Genomic DNA, 23,585 nt, shown 5'->3' on the forward strand with positions numbered 1-23,585 from the left:
ACCTGAGCCGAAATCAAGAGTCCAATGCTTAACCGACTGAGCCACCCATGTGCCCCTCAACCTTAATTTTAGATTTTTTTCCCTCTTCTCTCAACTGCAGTGCTTCTAAACATTTATACAGAAACTTTATGCATTCTTTTTTTCAGTAGCTATTACAGTATTCTGTTGATTAACTGAACACAAAACAGACTGAAGATACATGATATGCTGCTGGTAAATACTTCTTTTTCTAAATAATTATCCTTCCATGTATATCTTGTTAAAGCATGACTAACTAGTAAATAACAAAAGAAAGCCTATAAATTATGCATATACTATACAGTATATAATGTTTAAATGGTTAACATTTTTGCTATAAGGCACATGATTGGTTGTGTGACATATTTATCTAATATTTTAATGATGATGATAACACTTGTAATGAGAAAATTAATTTCATGCTGAGATCCAAAATGGCCAATTAAGACAAACACCAGCAGAACGAAGGCACATACCCCTTTAACTTGAGCCGCATCATTGGCAAGCCTGGTTGTCAATGCTCCAGTGGTGTTTTTAGGGTCATCAAACCAGCTGACATCCTGTGGCACAAAAAATGACTTTATTGTCTTAAAGCTTTATTTATAAGACCCTTAGTTTTGAGGGCAAGGACAGGGTCAGGTTGGTGATTACTTCTATCCCTGCATTTAGCACTCAGGATTTGACACTCAATAGACGAGAAAGGAACAAATACATAAATAATTTCATTTGTTAAGATAATTTTTTCCCTCTCTTCTTCTCTGCCTTCTTTGATCCAAATGTGATTTTAAGTGTTGGATCTATACAACCGTGAACAAAAAAGAAAAAGTTGCTGCTTTCATGAAGCTTAGACTCTAGAAATGGATGCCACAAGTAAATAAATACATACTATGCCAGGTGGTAATAAACGCTATGAAGAAAAATAGAGCAGAGTAAGAGGGAAAAAGTGAAAAAAAGGCACAGAGAAGGCCTCTTTAATGTGATATTTGAGCAGAGATGTGAGGGAAGAGAATATCTGAGAGAAGGAGGAAACAGCTTGTGCAAAGGCCCTGAGGCAAAGGCATACTTGATCTATCCATGCATTTTCTTTCTTTTTTTTTTTTTATCCATGCATTTTCAAGAAAGCTTTAAGGGCTTTAAAAACCTTTGTATGAATTTATAAAAGTTGCCTCTTCTTTTGGACAGATTTCCACTCTCATTTGGCTCCCCTACTCCTTCCTCTCTTATCCTTATGCAGTAAGCCATTGTGTACAGACTGTACAGTGGGAAAAGAGGGAAGCTGTAGGAGATGGGTCTGAGAGCGACAGGGACCACATCATTTATGACCTTAGAGGCAACTGTAAAGATTCCAGATTTTACCCTAAGGTATATGAGTAGCTGCCAGCAGGTTTTGGGTAGAGGCATGTGATTTAACTTCTATTTCAGAAGGATTACCCTGGCTCTTGGAGGTGAAACTAATGGATTTGAATAAGAATGGGGGCAGCGAGACCAGTTAGGAGGCTATTGTAACATGACATGGAAAGAGAAGAGTCAAAAATGACCTTAAAGTTCTTAGCCTGAACAACAGGTACAATGGAGCTGCCACGACAGATATGATGGAAGACTAGGTAAGAAGTAAGCCCCATGGCGAGGGGAGACCAAAAGTTCAATTTTAGAAATGAGCATGAAATGCTACCTAGACATCCAAATAGAGAGGCTGAATAGGCAGTTTGGATAACTGTAGTTTAAGGTAGAATAAATGAAATGGGTTTAAAAAAATCAGCAAAAGAAATCTAGATGAAAATTTAAGTTTAACATAAAATAGGATTTTTTTTATAAAGCCATTTACTATTTTTTAAATTTTTTAATTTAATTAAATTCAATTAATTAACATATATTATTAACTTCAGAGGTAGAGTTCAGGGATTCATCAGTTGAATACAACACCCAGTGCTCATTACATTACATGCCCCCCTTAATGCCCATCACCCAGTTACCACATCCCCCCTTCCCCTCAGCAACCCTCAATTTGTTTCCTATAGTTAAGAGTCTCCTATGGTTTGCCTCCCTCCCTGATTTCATCCCATTTTATTTTTTCCCTCCCTTCCCTATGATCCCTTGTTTTGTTTCTTAAATTTCACATATGAGTGAGATCATATACTAAATGGCTTCTCTGATTGACTTATTTCACTCAGCATAATACCCTCTAGTTCCCTCCACCTTGTTGCAAATGACAAGATTTCATTTTTTTGATGGTTGAGTAGTATTCCTTTGGAGATATATACATACCACATCTTTATTCATTCATCTGTCAATGGACATCTGGGTTCTTTCCATAGTTTGGCTATTGCTGCTATGAACATTGGGGTGCAGGTGTCCCTTCAGATCACTATGCTTGCATCTTTTGGGTAAATACCCAGTAGTGAAACTGCTGGATCCTAAGGTAGTTATATTTTTAGCTTTTTGAGGAACCTCCACACAGTTTCCCAGAGTGGCTGTACCAGCTTGCATCCCCACCAGCAGTGTAAGAGGCTTCCCCTTTCTCCACATCCTTGCCAATGTTTGTTGTTTCCTGACTTGTTAATTTTAGCCATTCTGACTGGTGTGAGGTCATATCTCATTGTGGTTTTGATTTGTATTTCCCTGATGCTGAGTGATGTTGAGCAATTTTTCATGTGTCTGTTGGCCATTTGTCCATTTACCTTTTTAAATACATAAATACTAAAAAGATTTTGAGTTTAAAGTATGAATTTATATCTGTAATAAAAGTAACTGTGGTCCTGTTATCTGTACTGGTGATTTGCAATTAAAACAATATCTACCATGGTTTCCCAAAATATTTAAGAAAAATGAAAGTGTATAAGTTATTCTAGTATGTATCCCCTTGCCTTTTAAAACTGTGTGTTTGGGCAGCCCCGGTGGTGCAGCGGTTTAGCGCCGCCTGCAGCCCAGGGCGTGATCCTGGAGACCTTGGATTGTGTCCCACGTCAGGCTCTCTGTATGGTGCCTGCTCCTCCCTCTGCCTGTGTCTCTGCCTCTCTCTCTCTGTCTCTATGAATAAATAAATAAAATCTTTAAAAAAAATTAAAAAAAACTGTGTGTTTGAGTTCTTCTTCCACTGGCATGTAACTTCCTTGAAGATAGGGACTGGGATCCCTGGGTGGTGCAGCGGTTTGGCTCCTGCCTTTGGCCCAGGGCGCGATCCTGGAGACCCAGGATCGAATCCCACATCAGGCTTCCGGTACATGGAGCCTGCTTCTCCCTCTGCCTATGTCTCTGCCTCTCTCTCTCTCTCTCTCTCTCTCTGTATGACTATCATAAATAAATAATAAAAAAATTAAAAAAAAAAAAGAAGACAGGGACTACTAATGTTTGAATGCCTGACAATACTTTGTATTACAGCTCTGAAAGAGAAGGTCCTCCATATGTATGTACCAGACTTAATAATTTATGGAGAGGTCATTACACAAACCATCCCCTCAGCTTCCAAAGTATAATGTATCCAGGAGTCGGCCTGGGGGCTGGTAGGGTAATGGGGAATTTGGCTCTGGACCTAGATCAACCTCGGTCCTAAATGGAATCTCAGTTACAAATACGGTTTGACTCAGAGTCCTAGGACAGGGCCCCCATCAAATAGTGCTCTGTTACTCATTCAATTCAGTCCTGGCTCTGTCAGTCACTGACTAGCAATTCCCATAAATATGCTTCTTTTTAAGTAATGGTGGCACAGGTGGGAGAGGACTGAGGAACCAAAGACAGCCAGAAAAATGTGAACGTCATCTAGAAATCCTAATGGAGCAAACTGAAGCTTCTCAACTAGCATTTGGCACTCTTGGCACTCCAGAGCATCCTTCTGGAGCCTCATTTTATTCACTGGCAAGCGACCAGTGATTTTAAAATGGAGAGTTATAAAGTCATATACAAAATTTCCAGGATTGTTAAAGAAACTTTGCCTTTGAACTGGGCTGCTTTGGGTTACATTCCCAGAAGCTCCCTCCCGCTTTTCCTAGAAAACATTCACATGAGCCTGTTGTTAGAGTTTTGAAGGTATGAAATCTAAGAGACATTCCATTAAGCCATTATCAGCTTGTTACACTGTGACTTGGATTACTGTATCAGTCTAACCCCAGCAAAGAAATTGGGCAGTGGTGATCTACTTTGATTTGTGAAAAGAAAGGGTGTAGGGAGCATCTCTTGGTGGGAAGAAACATGAATGTCTTGGGTTTCCCAGGGGAAAGAAGGAAAGAGAGAAAGGGATGAGGGGTACCGCCTACATTGCCTCCAATTGCCAAGACAAAGGCTGGAGGTGAATCTGCTCTGGGGACTCTCTGTGGGAATCCCATTCCCTGTCCCACCCACAGCAGCCAGAAGGACCTCTGACCCAGACCTGAGGGGTTGTCCAGTCACATATCTGAGGGGAGACCAGCATGGGAGCTTGATCTGAGTAACCTGACAGCACTCCCACTACGTGAGACCATGGGCACAAGCAGGGAGTTCTGCACGGCCCAATCCTCAACAGACATACCTGTCTCAGCATGGATCTGAAAACCATGTATCGAAGCCGCTTAGTGAGGATCTCCCCAGCTTTGCCAAATGTGAAGCCCTGTGAATGAGAACATACCACAAGAAAGGAGACTTGTCAGAGATGCAGCCACTGATTACACGAAACGAGGGAGACCTGATGTCCCTGCTAAGAGGACAAAATCAGAAAGCCAGATGTCAGGGTTGGCTATGTTCCAGTGACCATGTACTATGGTACGTACCACATTGGCAGCATAGCCAGGGTGGCCCAGTTTTTAGATCATCACTGCTATTCCATAGTTACTGGCAGGCTGATTAGGGATTTATTAGTAAATGTGTTTCTTTGTTCCTATTCCTATTCCTGCTTACTTCTCCCAGTGAACCAGGGTATATCATTCAGAAAACTGAAGTTGTTTCCAAGACAGGAGCACTCGAAGCAGGGTGGCTGTATTACATATCACTTTGAAAATGCAGAAGGATGCTTTTACTAAAATACCAAGACCTGAGGTGTAATCTGGGAAAACAGAAATATTTAGCCACCCTAGCCATAAAGGATGCAGGGAACAAAGATATCAAATTCCTAGTTTCCAAGTTAAAAAAAAACAAAGTCCAGGAGCAAAATAGGCTGGGGAAGAAGGCTGACCAAGAAAGAATGCTATACATTGCCCCTCCCCTTCCCCCCAAGGATATAACCTTCTGTGTCTGAGAGGAGGGAGGAGTTACTCTGAGAAATAGAGTCTGGTGTGAGTTTGTGGCCTTGTGGGGTCACACCTGGGGAGAAAGGGCAACAGAACCTTCATCCCAATGGGTGTGGGGATACAGGACTAGGAGGAGGCAGTGCTTCCCCATCTTCTGGAGCTCCAGGAAATGGCAGTCTATGGATAAGGCCTGCCACACAATGGCATGGGGAAAGTAGAGCAGAAATGGCCCGTGGTGCATCAGAAGAGGAGAAGCTCCAATAACAGTTCAATTCCCTGCAGGATCAGAAATGTGGAAAGGGCAGTTATATCTCCTCTGTGTCCCCAACTAGCATGTGGAGATTACTGAGAGAGGGAAGAAACGGAGGCAAAGAGCACAAGTGAAGAAAGAGCCAATTCTTCCAACTGGTTCTGATAAAGGTGGACAGCCAGGTGGGACCATGTAACTGAAGGCCTCAGGCCCTACCAGGTGCCAGCAGGCAGCAGGCAGCCACATAATGTCCAAAGACCATCAACCTGCACCCCTCTGCTAACACAGACACTGATCTAGGAGAGGGAGGAAAGGGAGAAACCCTATATTAATAGAATTAAAGCCCGAAATTACTAAAACAATATACTTAGAAATGGCCAGATCAAGGTTTCTGCTACTACACTGAACGAAATGTGAAATATCTGACTCACTACAGGAATATTACTGTTATTTTTGTTGAGACCTAGCTGTTGTTACATGCTTATTCTGAACCTATAGTTTATATAAATTACATAAACATATATGTATATACATATGACAACTCTCTTAGTGATGGAAGAATGCCATCCTATGACAACCATATAATCATCACTTTACAAAAGCCACTGAGGTTTAAGGAGGCTGCTAAGTTGCCAGAGGACACACCTGTAAGGTGTTAGAGATGGAACCCGAATCTAGGTCTATGAGAATCCTAACTGGAATGGGAACCCAGCGTCCAAAATTTTTCACCTACAGAGCTCCCCCTTTTGTTTCTAAATGAGAGGCCGGGCATTCTAAGGGTGTTGGCCACTGTGCCATCTCTACATTTCCAAGGTGATAACATTTAGAGCCTTTGTTTTCACTTCGTTTTGCCAGGCAAGTCAAGCTCCTGTCTCCCCGAGCATCATCATGTTACAAAGGTACTGCTTTCACTGCCTTTGCTTTACCGATTCAAATCTCCAAAGTTTAAGGGACCAGGTTAAAGCCTACAGCCCTTAAAACCTCTTAATCAATTTCACACTCAGGAATCTTTAAGTTCTATGGCATTAACAGTTGCTATGGCAACCGTGCATACAGTGAAAGTGTTACATCTATTATGCTTAGGTCAAATTACTGGATAACGTTTTAAGTACTTCGTAATGAAAGAGTTCAGTGTTTTTTTCTTTGGTACGTCTTATAATGTCAGGAAAAATATTGTCTCTATAAAAATTAATACATGCTTATAACATTAAATAAAGAGATCTGTTCAGAATTTTATCTTAAAAAATTACATATGGTTAACATCCATTCATTTAGTAAGTAATTGAGTGTTTGCTTCTAACTCACACTGGCCTGAGAACTTGATCACCTTATTTTTTTCTTTTCCTTTCTCTTTTCTTTTTCCTTTCTTTCAATGGTACAGTTTTTTAATTCCTAGAATCTAGATTTGAGGTATCCATTCCTATAGGAACTAGTTGTCTTTCCTACTGTAGCCAAAAAGATTTGTTTGGATACAAAAAAGCTAGCTTTATAACATGCACACACACACACACACACACACACACATTTATTCCTTCCTTTGATTTTCTGGCATTTCTAAATTTGTAGTAAAAGGGTGTTATTCTGTATGTTGGTAAATTGAACACCAATAAAAATTAATTAAAAAAATAAATAAAATAAAAGTTTCAATATGAATTTTTTCTTCAGTCTGCAATGGAGTAGACACCATTGCTTATGAAACCTCAAGGAGTCCATTTAAACTCATGAGAACCAGACACTTCTAAGAAGACACAAAGAATTGCTGGCACTCTCACAGGGGGTGCTTCTGTGTTAAAAGGTTTAGAGGGGGCAGCCCCAGTGGCGCAGCGGTTTAGCGCCCTGCGGCCTGGCGCGGGATCCTGGAGACCGGGATCGAGTCCCGCGTCGGGCTCCCTGCATGGAGCCTGCTTCTCCCTCTGCCTGTGTCTCTGCCTCTCTTTCTCTGTGTCTCTATTAATAAATAAATAAGAAAAATCTTAAAAATAAATAAATAAAAGGTTTAGAGGGTGGAAACAGCTCCTGCAGTTGTATTCTGAAGATGTGTTCTGGAAGGTCAGTGTTAGCAGTCTTCACCCTCTGGGGGACCCAACAGCAAGTAAGTGGAGTGTGGCTAGATACAACAGCTCCTTCTGGAGGAAGAGCCTAAAAGGTTGGTATAGAATGCATCAGAAGCTCTTTTATGTCAAACTTTTTTTCAGGATCTAGCTTTACAATAAGCTTTTGCCTCCGAGTAGAGAGTCCTCTCTGCCACACTTCAAATGTTACAGGAAACAATTTCCTTCCTTCAACTTTATCAAGTTGGCTGTTTATCACTACTGAAGAAAAGAGGATGGGCCTTCTAAAACTGATGTTGAGATCAGCAGTCATGACAATTCCCCCAGCTATAATCGCAGACATACCAACAGCAGCATCAATCATGGTTGCATGGTTCCTCTGTAAAGGAATTCAGGTGCTCCTTGTAGGTAAGGACCGCCTTAGAATATGAAAACCACCCTTTTTTGTATATTTTTTAATTGGAGTTTGATTTGCCAACATATAGTATAATACCCAGTGCTCATCCTGTCAAGTCCCCCCCCGTTCACCCAGTCACCCCATCCCCCTGCCCACCTCCCCTTCCAATACCCCTTGTTTATTTCCTAGACTAGGAGTCTCTCATGTTCTGTCTCCCTCTCTGATTTTTCCCACTCATTTTCCCTCCTTTCCCCTATTTCTATTTCTTTCTTTCTTTTTTTTTTTTTATGATAGTCACACACAGAGAGAGAGAGAGAGAGAGGCAGAGACATAGGCAGAGGGAGAAGCAGGCTCCATGCACCGGGAGCCCGATGTGGGATTTGATCCCGGGTCTCCAGGATCGCGCCCTGGGCCAAAGGCAGGCGCCAAACCGCTGCGCCACCCAGGGATCCCCCCATTTCTATTTCTTATATTCCCCGTATGAGTGAAACCATATGATGATTGTCCTTCTCTGACTTAATTCCCTCAGTATAATACCCTCCAGTTCCATCCACGTTGAAGCAAATAGTGGGTATTTGTCGTTTCTAATGGCTGAGTAATATTCCATTGTATATATAGACCACATCCTCTTTATCCATTCATCTTTCAAGGGACACTGAGGCTCCTTCCACAGTTTAGCTACTGTGGACATTGCTACTATAAACATTGGGGTGCAGGTGTCCTGCCATTTCACTGCTTTTGTATCTCTGGGGTAACTCCCCAGCAGTGCAACTGCTAGGTCATAGGGCAGTTCTATTTTTAACTCTTTGAGGAACCTCCACACAGTTTTCCAGAGTGGCTGCACCAGTTCACATTCCCACCAACAGTGCAAGAGGGTTCCCCTTTCTCCACATCCTCTCCAACATTTGTGGTTTCCTGTCTTGTTAATTTTCCCCATTCTCACTGGTGTGAGGTGGTATCTCATTGTGGTTTTGATTTGTATTTCCCTGATGGCCAGTGATGCGGAGCATTTTCTCATGTGCTTGTTGGCCATGTGTATATCTTCTTTGGTGAAATTTCTGTTCATGTCTTTTGCCCATTTCATGATTGGATTGGTTGTTTCTTTGCTGTTGAGTTTAATAAGTTCTTTATAGATCTTGGAAACTACCCTTTCTGATTATGGAACACTGCACATTCAAAGCTTCAAGGCCCCTGGGAAAAAGTGGGGTCTATGGCATGTGTTCTTTTATAGGCTTTGTGTCAGGAAGGGAGGTTTTGAAGTCTTTGATCCTTCAAGTACACTTAAATTTATATGAAAGCAAATGTTTCTTTCATATAAATTGAGCTGTGTTCACTGTTCTTCATGAGCTGGTCAAAGAGGAGTCTCATGTCCTTGCTCCCCAGCTGGGGCTGAGGAGAGAATGGTCCTTATCAGTAATCTTCTCTCAAGAAAATGACCTTGGCAGTGACCTTGGCTCCCTCGCCTGTGGGGACGCATGTGTCCAGGGCAGCAGAGGGTGCAGTAACACATGGCTGCTCCTCAGCTTGGCTCCAAGGGTGCGCCAGACGATGCTGGACAGCTGCCTGGCCCCTGCTCCAACACTCCTCCCCAGTCATGGAAAAGGCACATGACATTGGTCACATTATTTTAATCATCAAGAGGAAGGTACTGATATTCCTACTTTACAGATGAGGAAATTGAGGCTTAGTTTAAATTATTTCTTCATCCTAAACTACAAAATTAGGAACAGGTGCAACTCATACTCAAACCATGACTAACATCAAAACCAACACTGCCTTACCATACTAGACTTTTAGAACACTTAATTTCTTTGCAATTCTCTTCCAGCCAAATGATTTGCATGCTGTAAAATCTGACTCCTCACAAATGTGTCTATAGTTTCTGTTTAAAGACTGACGTTCTTCCATCATTAAAAAGTTTCTTCTTCCTTTAGCAAAAGTTAAATGATAAACTCTTCAAACTTTTTTTTTTTTACATCAGTGTGACTTGCTTACAGTGTTTTGCTTTTGTTGTTTCAGGACATACCAAGACATTTTTGAGTACTGTAACTGACTGGCAGTACTTATATCCAAACTTCTGGCCAGGGTTCCTCTGAATTCCATTTTTGACTCCCAGCTTTCATTTTCAATCATCGTATTAGATCAAACCCCCTCTTCCCTCTGATTTCACTAACGTTTCATTTAGGGGAGGTGTTGGTGGGGAAGAGAAGGTACGTAAGTGCTCCAGTGGAAGCAAAATGTCTTTGTTTTAAAGTATTTTTATTTTTTAATATTATTTATTTACTTATCTATTTCTCTATTTATTTATTTATTTTTGAGAGAGAGAGAGCACAGTGTGAGCCAAGGGAGGGGCAGAGGAAAAGGGAGAGAGAGAGAGAATCTTAAGCAGGTTCCATGCCCAGCACAGAACCTGACTCGGGGCTCTATCCCATGACCCTGAGCCCAAATCGAGAGTCGGATGCTTCATCAACTGAGCCACCCAGGTGCATCAAAACATTTTTGTTTTAAATAGGTCAAAGAAACTTGGTTCCCAGTAGACTAGTTAATAGAGAAAATTACATAGATGTTTAGAAACTTCTCCAGCTGAATAAGGATGCATTCCCCAAAATGGATAAAGTAAAAATGTAGACACTTACCTGGAGGAAAAATGTAATAAAAGAAATAATTCCAAGGACTAGAAACAATACAGAAAACATGTTACTATTCTGTCGTTTTGTTTCAGGATCCTCATTTCGGGTAAAGATCTGTTAAGAAAATATTTAAAGGTTTTCAGTTCAAAGACTTTAGTCTTTCTGGGTCTGACCCACTTCCCATCAAGCACAATATTTGGGAGTCAAGATAGGCTTAGCATAATGGAAGTCAGGGCTGGTTTCCCTAATGCCAAACCTAAAAATGTGTGTACTCTGCCTTCCTTATGGGCCAAGAATGGGTCTATCATTTCTAAAGGGACCTACTCCTTTCACTGTGCATACTCTCTCTTGCAATAATGAGTACCATAGAGGCCACATCAACTATATAAAGTAGAAACAAGAATAAAGACTGCCCTCCTAAAAAAAAAAAAAAGACTGTCCTCCTATTTGAGCGGGAAACTACATTGTATGGCAATTTATTGTTTTACAATTTGGACATTTCAAGCTGGAGACAAATTTGCTGATGCTGTTTTGGTAAACCAGAGAGAGGTAGTCATTCACTCAGCCCAGGCCTTTGGCAAGAAAGGAGCTTCAATGAGCCAGTCTTTTTTGTAGGATGGCCAGTTAGATAGCCAGCCGACCTAGTACCATACTTGGAGATCTTTCCAGTGATGGGAAGAACGCTAATAGGATGTCTTGGGCTTAGAGAACACAAATAACTACTTCATAGGGAAAGAAAACAAGCAACTCCCTTCATAGTGTGCCAAAATGGTCTTATAACAGAACTACATTCCTAACCCAACCCAGTAAACTTTATCCTTTGTACAGGGGGGGAAAGGGCCTTTTAAAGGAGATTTTTCTTAGTTATTTTAACCAAAAAATAGCTAACAATCTGTGAGCTCTTATTCTGTGAGAGCTATTATTCTCGTATTCAAATTCACATATACTATTCCTTTATCCTCACAGTTACCTCCTAAGGTTTATTATTGTCACCACCTTACACAGAGGCACAGAGAAAGTAATTAACTCATCTAAGGTAACAGCCAGCCAAGTGATGACCCAAAGATATAAACCTGAAGAATCTAACTCAGAGCCCACGACCTTAAACCCTGTGTTACAAACCTTCAATGAGGCAGATGACTAGTTGCCTAACTAATATTTAGGAGTCAATGTGCTGGATCATTTGCTTCTAGACTTACTGTTACATGAAGAACAAAGAAAATATAAAATCCTTAGGCTGAGTTTTTGTTACATACAGCCAAACCCATTCCTAACTAGTCCACTTCTTTTTTTTTTTTCTTTTCCTGATGGTGCCACTGTCTACCTCCCTGCCTATAAACAAATGTTAGAACAGGGATGAGTTCCCTGTGGACCACCAGCTAAATGTTTATATAAAGCTTTGATGGAATAGTGCCATGTTCATCTGTTTCTGCACTGTATGGGTGCTTTTGTGCTACAACAGTAGAGCTAAATGTTTGCAGCAGAGACCATATGGACTTCAAAATCTAAACTCTTTACTCTTTTACCCTTTATAGAAAAAGCCGGCTAACCCCTGTCCTAGAACATATGCTCCATGCTATCAGACATTTTGTCTCCTTCTTGGTGTTTTGTTTTGTTTTGTATTTGTTTTGTTTTGTTTTTACTGCCTGGAACAGTATGTGGCACAGAGCAGTCACTGCAAAAATATTTATTGAATACATTAAACATATGGATACTAAACCAGAAAGAAGTTAGCCAAGCATGGGTAGACCTGAATATTTATATATTTTTTGGTATATCAAAAGTCAATGTTTGGCCTCTTTCATGTAGGGATCAACTTCTTTCTCTGTCATATTTTCAGTAGTTATGGCAAGGGTATCCTCAGCTTGATATCTGAACACCAACCGCTAAACAGAGAGCTTTCCTGCCTGGGTTGTAGCTTTATTGCTAAAAATGCCATCATTTAAAAACAGGCACAACCACCATATGTCAACCTTTCAGAAGCCATTCCTTTTTGTTTTCATCTTAACAAGTGGAATGGACATCTCAGCAGAGGCAGCATGAGAGGCCTGCCCACATCCTAACAAGTGTGTACGTCACAGGACAGCTCTGTCTCAAGTCAGCCTGACAAGCACACCAAGAGCTCTCTCTGCATACCAGTGATATGACTTTTCATGATGTATACTCAGAGCCCTGGGACGGCAGGCAAGAGATGCTCACCTAGGCAGGTTTATGGCCTGTAACAGGGACCTGGGCCCTAAGACAGCCACAAACTACAAGCACATAGGAAGCCTTGAAAAATTCACCTTCCTATCAGACCTACATCTTCAAATTGTGGAGTTTCATAGGAAGGTACATATTTTTTGTGGCTTATGAATAAAAACAGCTCATTGTTTACTCAGGAGTCACAATTTTTTTAGGAGTCACAATTAAATCCAAAAAATGAACATAAATTCTTACCCCTATAATCCTTGAAAATATTATTGAAAATGCTGGTTGCAGGCCTCCGTTTATAATAGCACAAAATATACCAACCACAAAATAAGGCCATTCAGTTGAGTTCAGCTTCAGAATCCTCCAGAAGGAAACTGGAGGTACATTCTCATTCTGGAAAACAAAAGATTACAATAGGCTAGTTAGAAGGAGAACTGATACTTTTAATCAATTTAAGGATGCACAGTCCTTCAATATGTACAAAAATTTTTAAATGAAGATGTTTTATTCCTATTTTCTTATGAATTGATGGCTATTTAATTTTTTTATTTGATTTTATTTTTTAAAAGATTCTATTTATTTATTCATGTGAAACACAGAGAGAGAGGCAGACACACAGGCAGAGGGAGAAGCAGGCTTCATGCAGTGAGCCTGATGCAAGATTTGATCCCAGGACCCCGAGATCACGACCTGAGCCTAAGGCAGACGCTCAACCACTGAGCCATCCAGATGCCCTGGCTATTTAATTTTTTAAAATGTGCTGACAGATTCTATTATATTGTTCCTTTATATTTTAAGAAATCAATGATGTTTCCATAAACATTTAATAATTACCTGACATTTAGAACATGACAAGAGTATTTACAAGTAGGGATAAAAGGATAGAACTGTCCATGTTTGAAGACTCATTAGAATCTCTTTACATTATAGGGGCACCTGGGTGGCTCTGTCAGTTAAGCATCCAACTCTCGATTTTGGCTCAGGTCATCATCTCAGGTCATGAGATCGAGCCCCATGTCAGGCTCCATCTCAGAAGGGAGTCTGCTTCTCCCTCTCCCTTTCCCACTGTCCTTCCCCTGCTCACACATATACACACACTCTCTCCCCCAAATAAATAAATTTTTAAAGAAATCTCTTTACATTATAAATTCTAATTCTAAAATTCTTGTTTTATAAATACTCATTCATAAATGGTAATCGGAGTCTAAAATGTTGAGATTTGGGTGTGTGGAATATTTAGGGGGATAGGACAGGAGGATTCTGAATAACTCTTGTTCCTACTCCTGCCACCCCAGGGCTAGCCCAGAAGGAGGACTGAAGACATAACTACATCCTCTCCATACCAAGTCCTCTTCTGTACCAAGCTTTCTGTCTTGGCCTTGTGGTGCATGTATACTCCTGCGAGTTGATCTTCTTTTTATTAAACTGGACCCTGAATCTTTTGGAGACATTTCCAAGGCATCACTTTCACTTTTGGATTCACCAGTGGCATTTTCTAACTCAATTTCATTTCCTCTTGTCTAAAATAAACAAGAAATAAACATAAGCAGGTTAGGCTCAGAAAACAAATGAAAATTATCAAGGAAAGTGGTAATTTATATCACTGTAGGAAAGGATAAAGCTAAGCTTCTGGGCAGGGGTGTTGTGTGTAAATATGTGATATATTTGAAAATTAAAACCAGTGAAGGGGGATTACCACTGAATATGCTGAAATAATATGACATCCTGTCCTTGTATCTTACGCTCATAGGACTTTTTGTGGGTGTTTGGGCTCAATAATATTTGCTTTGGACCAGTGCTATCAACAGAAACCCATATTTGTCATTTAAAATTTTCTCAGTAGCCACATTTAAAAAGGCAAGAGATCAATCCATTTTTACTATGTATTTTATTTAACCTAATAGATCTAAAATATTAGCATTTCAACATGTAATCAATATAAAAACATACTGAGATAGTTTATATTCTTTTTTTGGTACCACATCTTTGGAATCTGGAATGCATTTTCTACTTAAAACACTTCAGTTCAGAATAACTACCACTGACGTGCTCAATAGCCATATGAGGCTAGTGGCTACTACAGTGGATAGATTACCTTTAAATCTTTTTAAACTTTTAATTTTCTCTAATTAGCCTTCTTTATTTTCCTTCCTTTTAAATGAGAAGAAAAATATGGTCTGAATTCCCCAAGTATTCTTCTCACTTATCAAGATAATCAACACAAAAAGTAACATTTATTTATAGTACTAAATGTGCAAAATTAGTTTATACCTGAGATACTTGAGGAAAATTCTGGAGTTGGACTATTACCTGCATTGTGACAAGTTTGAAGTAAATGCCCTTCTCTTTCATGAGTTCATCATGATTTCCTTTCTCCACAATGACTCCATCATCAAAACCAGCGATGACATCGGCATTACGAACTGTAGACAAACGATGAGCTATCACAATGGTGGTCCGACCTTTTCTGGCCTAAAGAGAGAAAAATTAGGTTTTTGAAAATGGTACAATTATAGGCAAAAGTTCATCCAATTTATGTTTACTGAACACTAGTGCTCTGAATATTGCAAAGCCATCTAAACTATATAAGGTAGTCTCTGGCTTAATAAATGTATAGTCAATTGATAATGGCTTAAAATGATGTTTTATTATAATAAATATTAACACAAATATTATAGTTACCTATTAATGTTAAGTAAGCTTCTAAGAATTTTATTTAACCTCTATCAGCCCAAGTTTATAATAATAATCAGGGGCTTATACAAAATAAAAAATGCTACAGTCCAGGCACTGGCCAATCAGAGCAGACACAGGCCAGTGTGTGGTACTGGTACGGACTAGATAGCACCTGTCTGGGGATTCATAGTGTCCCATCTCACAGAACTTCTGGATAATTAATATAGACAATAAATGTGAGGCAGCAAAGTCCATTGTTACTGCCACATTGATCTGAACTCAAATCTTAGTTCTGCCATTTATGAATTGTGCAATTTTATCTAAATCTTTTAACCTGTGTGAGGCTCAGTTCGTTCACACATAAAATGGAGATAATATTAATACTCATTTCTTAGAGTAGCTGTGATAACTAAATAATATAATTATAAACGCTGTGATTTTATATATATATATTACTAGTTCCTAGGTAGAAGCGTTATTAAAAGACTGAAGAGCTATGCAAATGATTTTAAATACCCAGTGTCATTTTTGTTTTAATATGGAACAGAGGTTAACAGAGTTTAATATGGAACCAGAACTTGTCAGAGATTTCTTTCACCTCTATAACTTTCCCCAGGGCTTATTACTTTTGTGACTTTGTATTTCTCTCCAGGAACTAGAAATAAAATTTTCAAACTGACAAGAGGTATTAAGATCAATATAAAAAAGAGAAGTGGAAAACTGACAAGAAAAAAACAATACATATAGAAAAATTAGGTGGTAGCAACTAGAAGGTAGAGAAGATAATCGATCAGTTCTTTGGATGTCTTTAAGGAAAGGGAGCATGTGGAATTATCCTTCCAAAATTTACATTGTAAAGGAAAAGTATTTTTTAATAGTTAATATATATATTTGGGGGGGCAGGTTGGAGGGGCAGAGGGAGAGGGAGAGGGAGAGGGAGAGAGAGAGAATCTTAAATACACTCCATGCCCAGTGCAGAGCCCTATACAGAGCTTGATCTCAAAACCCTGGGATCATGACCCGAACTGAAATCAAGAGTTGAGATGCTTAACCAACTGAACCACTCAGGTGCACCTAAAGAATAACCATATTTTTTAAAAAAGATTTTATTTGTTTATTTGACAGAGAGATAGAGCCAGAGAGCATAAGTGGAGGGAATGGTGGAGGGAGAGGGAAAGAGCAGGCTTCCCACTGAGCAGGGAGCCCAACACAGGGCTCGATCCCAGTACCCTGGGATCATAACCTGAGCTGAGGGCAGATGCTTAACTGACAGCCACCCCAAGAATAAGTATTTTTAATGCAACTTTTAAAAATCATTTTTATTTATAATTTAATACATACTTCCATTGTGGAATAATAAGAAAACACAGACATATAATTACAGATAAGCAAAATGAAGGGAGAAATAGCAGCCACAATCCCATCTGCCTCTATTGTGATTCATTCAATTTTTAGTAACCTGCTTTTCTCTCCCTCAATAATCCATTAAACACATTGACAGGATGTTTAAAGGAACATCCAGTATTGTTTTGTTACTAGAGAAGGGGAGAGCTGGAAGAAATATGAGTTCATCTTTGACTTCTACTGTGATACTTCTATACAGGGCACTTCTGGGTTAAAAGGTCTTTACATTCTGAAGAGGAAGAAGGCAATGGAGTAGGAGGATCCTAAGCTCCTCTCCTCACACAAACACAACTAGATAACTATCATATCATCCTAGAAATTGACGTGAAGACTGACAGAATAAATTCTACAACTAAGAAAAGAGAAGAGCCACACTGACAAAGGTAGGAAGTGAGGAGATGTGGTTTAGGGGGAAAAGGTCACAGGAGCTGCAGTGGGGAGGGAGCCTTGTTTATGGAGAAGGGCATGAGAGAGAGAGAGAGAGAGAGAGAGAGAGAGAGAGAGAGCGAGCACAGGGAATGTGCAAGGAGAATGTTTCCCCAAAGCCATTGGCTTGGAAAAGGAGATGGGCAGAATTTTGCAAGTTCTTGCAACCATTAGGGCTTAAAGCCTAGAGCTTTAAAGGTCAATGGGCTTGGCTGGGACAAAGCTTGGAGGGCACTGTGCTGGTCCTGGAGAGAAGGCAGACAAATAACCTGGGGGTGGATAGTGTAGAAATAGTGATCTGAAAAATGCCTGGGGGGAGATTATGCACTCTTCTTAAAGCATATCCCAGAGACTCCACTTTGGGAACAGGGGAGCTGGCCAGTACCATTTCTCTCCCCTAATCTCAGCATAAACACAGAGCCACCTGCAGGAACAGTGCAGTGCTGATACAGAAGGCTGCCTAACTTACTTACATCAAGCTCCTGTGCTCTGGTGGGACTGCCCTTCTCTGCAGAGCTTCCCTCAGTCCCAGTGTGATGGACTCCTTCCTCAGAAATCCAGCGCAAGACCCTGCCCACTCCACATCTCGAAAGCCTGAAGCTATAAAGGTCAGCCAGCTTGGCTGGGATAAAGCCAGGAGGGCAATGTGCTATTACTGGAGAGAAGGCAGGCAAAAAACTCCAAGGCAGATAGTGTGGAAACAGCAATTTGAAAAATGTCTGGGCAAACAGTGGGAAGATTATTCTTTATTCTAGAAGTACTTCTCTGAGAGGCAGTGTTCCAGGAGACACTTCTTTGAGAACAAAGGTGCTGGCTGCCACTATTTCCCTCCCTCATAAACACGGAGCCTGCAACCTGAGGAAAGCAGCTTAGCTCAGACAATAGCTGCCTAACTTGCTTAAACCAAGACCCACTCCCCTGTGCTCTAGTGGGACTGCCATTCTAGGTCAGGTTTGCCTCAGTCCCAGCATGGTGAGCCCCTTCTCCAGAAGACCAGCACAAACACCCTGCCCGCTCCACATCTTCCAACCAGAGACTTCTACAGGGCCTCAGTTCTGGTGGAGTTGTTGTCAGATATCATTTGACAAGCAAATCAGAGCACACCTAGTTAAAATTCACCACATTCAGACCAAATACTGCTCACAACAGGCAAGGAGAGCCTCTGCAGATGACTCGCTTGAAGGACAGAACAGCCACAACACAACAGCAGAGTGCAAGCAGCACACACCAGAGACACTCCCTGAAGTACCAGGTCCCTAGGAACTATATGACCTCTTCATAAAGCCATTATTTTCTGGAAGCAGGAGAAATAAATAGCTTTTGTAACACAGAGAAGAAGGCAGAGACTTAGACAAAATGCCAAGATGGAGGAATTTATCCAAATTAAAGAACAAGTTAAAGCCACAGCCAGAGAACTAAGTAAAACAGATATAAGTAACAAGCATGTTGGAGAACTTAAAGCAACAATCATACGGATACTCACTGGGCTTGACAAAAGAATAGAAGACATCAGGGAGAACCTTACCACAGAAATAAAAGAGTTAAAAAAGAATCAGAGATGAAGAATGCAATAAATGAGGATGGAACCAAATTGGATGCAGTGAACAGAAAGCTGGAAAAAGCAGAGGAATGAATTAGTGGCCTAGAAGACAAATTAATAGAAAATAATGAGGCTGAACAAAAGAGAGAAAGAAGAATTATGGAACATGAGAATAGACTTAGGGAACTCAGTGATTCCATCAAATGTAATAACATTCATATTATAGGAGTCTTAGAAGAAGGAGAGACAGAAAGGGGGGGCAGAAAATTTATTTCAAGAAATAATAGTGGAAAATTTCCCTAATATGGGAAGGAAACAGATGTCCAAATCCAGAAGGCACAGAGAACTCCCACCAAAATAAAAAAAAGCAGGCCAAAACAAAGACACACTGTAATTAAATTTGCAAAATATAGTGATTAAAAAAAAATCTTTGTCTCAAGACAAAAGAAGTCCTTAACTTATGGGAAAACCCATAAGGCTAGCTGGAGATCTTTCAACAAAAACTTAGCAAGCCAGAAGGGAGTGGCATTATATATTCAGGTGCTGAATGGGAAAAATCTACAACCAAGAATACTCTATCCAGCATGGCTACCATTAAGAATAGAGGAGTGATAAAGAATATCCCAGGGGATCCATGGGTGGCTCAGCAGTTCAGCACCTGCCTTTGGCCCAGGACATGATCCTGGAGTCCCGGGATCGAGTCCCGCGTCAGGCTCCGGCATGGAGCCTGCTTCTTCCTCTGCCTGTGTCTCTGCCTCTCTCTCTCTCTCTCTCTCTATGTCTATCATGAGTAAATAAATAAAATCTTAAAAAAAAAAGAGTATCCCAGACAAACAAAAACTAAAGGAGTTTGTGACCATTTAAATCAACCCTACAAGAAATACTAAAGGGGACTTTTTGAGGGCAAAGGAGAGACCAAAAGTGACAAAGACAAAAAAGGATCAGAGAAAATCTCTACAAACAATGACAAAACAAGTAATATAGTGGCAATAAATATGTATCTATTAATAATTACTTTGAATGTAAATGGACTAAATGCTCCAATAAAAAGACATAGGATGTCAGAATGGATAAAAATATAAGACTCATCTTTATGCTCTCTAAAGGGACTTATTTTAGACCTAAAGACACCTGCAGATTGAAAGTGAGAGAGTGGAGAACATTTATCATGCAAATTAATGTCAAAAGAAAGAGTAGCAATACTTAGATAAACTAGACTTTAAAACAAAGACTTGGGATCCCTGGGTGGCACAGTGGTTTCGCGCCTGCCTTTGGCCCAGGGTGCGATCCTGGAGACTCGGGATCGAATCCCACATCGGGCTCCCAGTGCATGGAGGCATGGAGCCTGCTTCTCCCTCTGCCTGTGTCTCTGCCCCCCCCCCTCTGTGATTATCACAAATAAATAAAAATTAAAAAAATAAAAATAAATAAAACAAAGACTTTAAAAAGAAACAAATAAGGGCATTATATAATCATAAAGAAGCCAATCCAACAAGAAGATATAACAACTATAAATATTTATGCACCCAACATGGGAGCACCAAATATATAAAACAATTCATAATATAAAAGTTCTTACTGATAATAACACAATAATAGTAGGGGAACTTTAGCACCCCACACACTGCAATGGACAGATAATGTAAGCAGAAAATCAACAAGGAAACAATGGCTTTGAATGACACAATGGACCAGATGGACTTAACAGACGTATTCAGAACATTCCATCCTAAAACAGCAGAATACATACTCTTTTCAGATGCACATGAGATATTCTCCAGAACAGATCACATATTAGGCAACAAAACAGGGCTCAACAAATACAAAAAAGACTGAAATCATACTGTGCATTTTTTCTGACCATGCACAATGAAACTAGTAATCAACCACAAGAAAAAACTTGGAAAGACCACAAATACATGGAGATTAAACAACATGCTACTAAAGAATGAATGGGTCAACCAGGAAATCAAAGAAGAATTTAAAAATACATGGAAACAAATGAAAATGAAAACAAAACAGTCCAAAATCTCTGGGAGATAGCAAGAGCAGTCTTAAGAGGAAAGTATATAGCAATACATGCCTACCTCAAGAAGAAAAAAATCTCAATAAACAACCTAACTTTACACCTAAAGAAGCTAGAAAAAGAACAAATGAAGCCCAGAGTGAGCAGAAGAAGGAAATAACAAAGACTAGAGCAGAAATAAATGTTATAGAAACTAAAAAAACAAAACAAAACAAAACAATTGAACAGGCAATGAAACCAGGAGCTGGTTCTTTGAAAAAATTAATAAAATCGATAAACCTTTAGCAAGACTTATCAAAAAGAAAAGAGAAAGGACACACATAAATAAAATCCCCAATGACACAGGAGAAATAACAACAAACATCACAGAAATGCAAATAATTATAAGAGAATATGATGAAAAACTATATGTCAACAAATTGGATAACCTGGAAGAAATGGATAAATTCCTAGAAATATATCAACTACTGCAACTGAAACTGGAAGAAACAGAATACTTGGACAGACTCATAACCAGCAAAGAAATTGAATCAGTAATCAAAACACTCCCAAAAAACAAAAGTTTAGGGTCAGATGGCTTCAGAGGTGATCTCTACCAAACATTTTTTTTTCTACCAAACATTTAAAGAAGAGTTAATACCAATTCTTCTCAAACTATTCCAAAAAAATAGAAAAAGAAGGAAAATTTCAAAATTCATTCTATAAGGCCAGCATTATCCTGATACTAAAACTAGGTAAAGACTCCACTAAAAAAAGAGAACTATAGGCCAATATTCCTGATGAACATGAAGGCAAAACTTCTCAATAAAATACTAGCAAACCAAATCTAGCTATATATTAAAAAAATCATTCATCATGATAACTGAGATTTATTCCTGGGTTCCAAGAGTCGTTCAATATCCTCAAATCAGTCAACCTGATACAACACATTAACAAAAGAAAGGATAGGAATCATTTTATTTCATTTCATTTCAACAGACACAGAAAAAGCATGACAAAGTACAAGATACATTTGTGATAAAAACCCTGAACAAAGTAGGTTTAGAGGGAATATACTTCAACATCATAAAGGCCATATACGAAAGACCTACAGCTAATATCATCCTCAGTGGGGAAAAACCAAGAACATTTCTTCTACCATCAGGAACAAGCCAGAAATGTCCACTTTCACCACTGTTATTTAATATAGTACTGGAAGTCCTAGCCTCAGCAATCAGACAACAAAAAGAAATAAAAGGCATCCAAATAGGCAAAAAAGTCAAACTTTCACTATTCACAGATGACACATTCCTCTATGTTGAAAATCTGAAAGACTCCACCAAAAAATTGCTACAACTGAAACATGAATTCAGCAAAGTCACAGGATACAAAATCAATGTACATAAATCTGTTACACTTCTCTATACCAATAATGAAGAAGCAGAAAGAAATCAAAGAATAAATCCAATTTATAATTATACCGAAACCATAAGACACCTAGGAATAAACCTAACCAAAGAGGTGGAAGACCCACACTCTGAAAACTATAAAACACTGATGAAAGAAACTGAAGATGACACACAGAAATGGAAAAACATTCCATGCTACTGGTTGGACGAATATTGTTATAATGTCTATACTACCCAAAGTCATCTACCCATTTAATGCAATCCCTATTAAAATAACACAAGCATTTTTCACAGACCTAGCACAAACAAATCCTAAAATTTGTATGGAATCAGAAAAGACCCTGAATAACCAAACAACCTTGAAAAAGAAAAGCAAAGCTGAAGGTATTATAGTCCCGGACTTCAGACTATATTACAAGGCTGTAGTGATCAAAACAAGATGGTACTTGCACAAAGTAGACATATAGATCAATGGAACAGAATAGGAAGTTCAGAAATGAAGCCACAGATATATGGTCAATTAATCTTTGACAAAGCAGGAAAGAATATCCCACAGGAAAAAGACAGTCTCCAACAAATGGTTTTGGGAAAACTGGATAGCAACATAAAAATGATGACACTGGGCCATTTTCTTACATGAAACACAAAAATAAATTTGAAATGGATTAAAGACCTAAATGTGAGACTTGAAACCATAAAAATCCTAGAGGGGAACACTACAGGTAGTAAACCTCTTTAACATCGGGTGTAGCAATTTCTTTCTAGATATGTCTCCTCAGGCAAGGAAAACAAAAACAAACTACTGGGACTTTATCAAAATAAAAACTTTCTGCACAACAAAGGAAATAATCAACAAAACTGAAAGGCGACCTATGGAATGGGAGAAGATATTTGCAAATGACATATCTGGTAAAGGGTTAGTATCCAAATTATATAAAAAAACTTATAAAACTCAACACTCAAAAAGGAAAAATCTAATAAAAACTGGGCAGAAGATATGAATAGAAATTTTTCCAAAGAAGACATACAGATGACCAACAGATACATGAAAAGCTGCTCAACATCAATCATCAACAGAAAAATACAAATCAAAACTATGGGAAATATCACCTCATGCCTATCAGAGTCAACAACACAAGGAACAACAGGTGTTGGTGAGGATGTAGAGAAAAAGGAACTCTAGTGCCCTGTTGGTGGGAATGTAGCCACTGTGAAAACAGTATGGAGGTTCCTCAAAAAGTTAAAAATAGAACCACACTACAAAACAGCAATTGCACTAGTAGGTATTGACCCAAAGGATACAAAAATACTAGTTCAAAGGGATACATGCCCCCCAATTTTTATAGCAGCATTATCTACAATAGCCAAAGTATGGAAACAGTCCAGTGTCC

General features: G+C 39.4%; 1 protein-coding gene across 2 annotated transcripts in view; it reads right to left on the bottom strand.

The window, feature by feature from the left end:
* ABCB1 (ATP binding cassette subfamily B member 1) overlaps nt 1–23,585 on the bottom strand; it is a 97,497-nt gene that overhangs the window by 27,175 nt on the left and 46,737 nt on the right. For both annotated transcript variants that reach the window (XM_055307614.1, XM_055307615.1), the window contains 6 exons: nt 15,045–15,206; nt 14,078–14,254; nt 12,981–13,127; nt 10,548–10,655; nt 4,520–4,597; nt 495–578 (listed from right to left, as the gene is read on the bottom strand). In XM_055307614.1, coding sequence (XP_055163589.1) covers nt 495–578; nt 4,520–4,597; nt 10,548–10,655; nt 12,981–13,127; nt 14,078–14,254; nt 15,045–15,206 — 756 coding nt within the window. The remainder of the gene's footprint in view (nt 1–494; nt 579–4,519; nt 4,598–10,547; nt 10,656–12,980; nt 13,128–14,077; nt 14,255–15,044; nt 15,207–23,585) is intronic.

The sequence above is a fragment of the Nyctereutes procyonoides genome, unplaced genomic scaffold (assembly GCF_905146905.1).
Source record: "Nyctereutes procyonoides isolate TBG_1078 unplaced genomic scaffold, NYPRO_anot_genome, whole genome shotgun sequence".
In the NCBI taxonomy this organism is placed as follows: domain Eukaryota; kingdom Metazoa; phylum Chordata; class Mammalia; order Carnivora; family Canidae; genus Nyctereutes; species Nyctereutes procyonoides.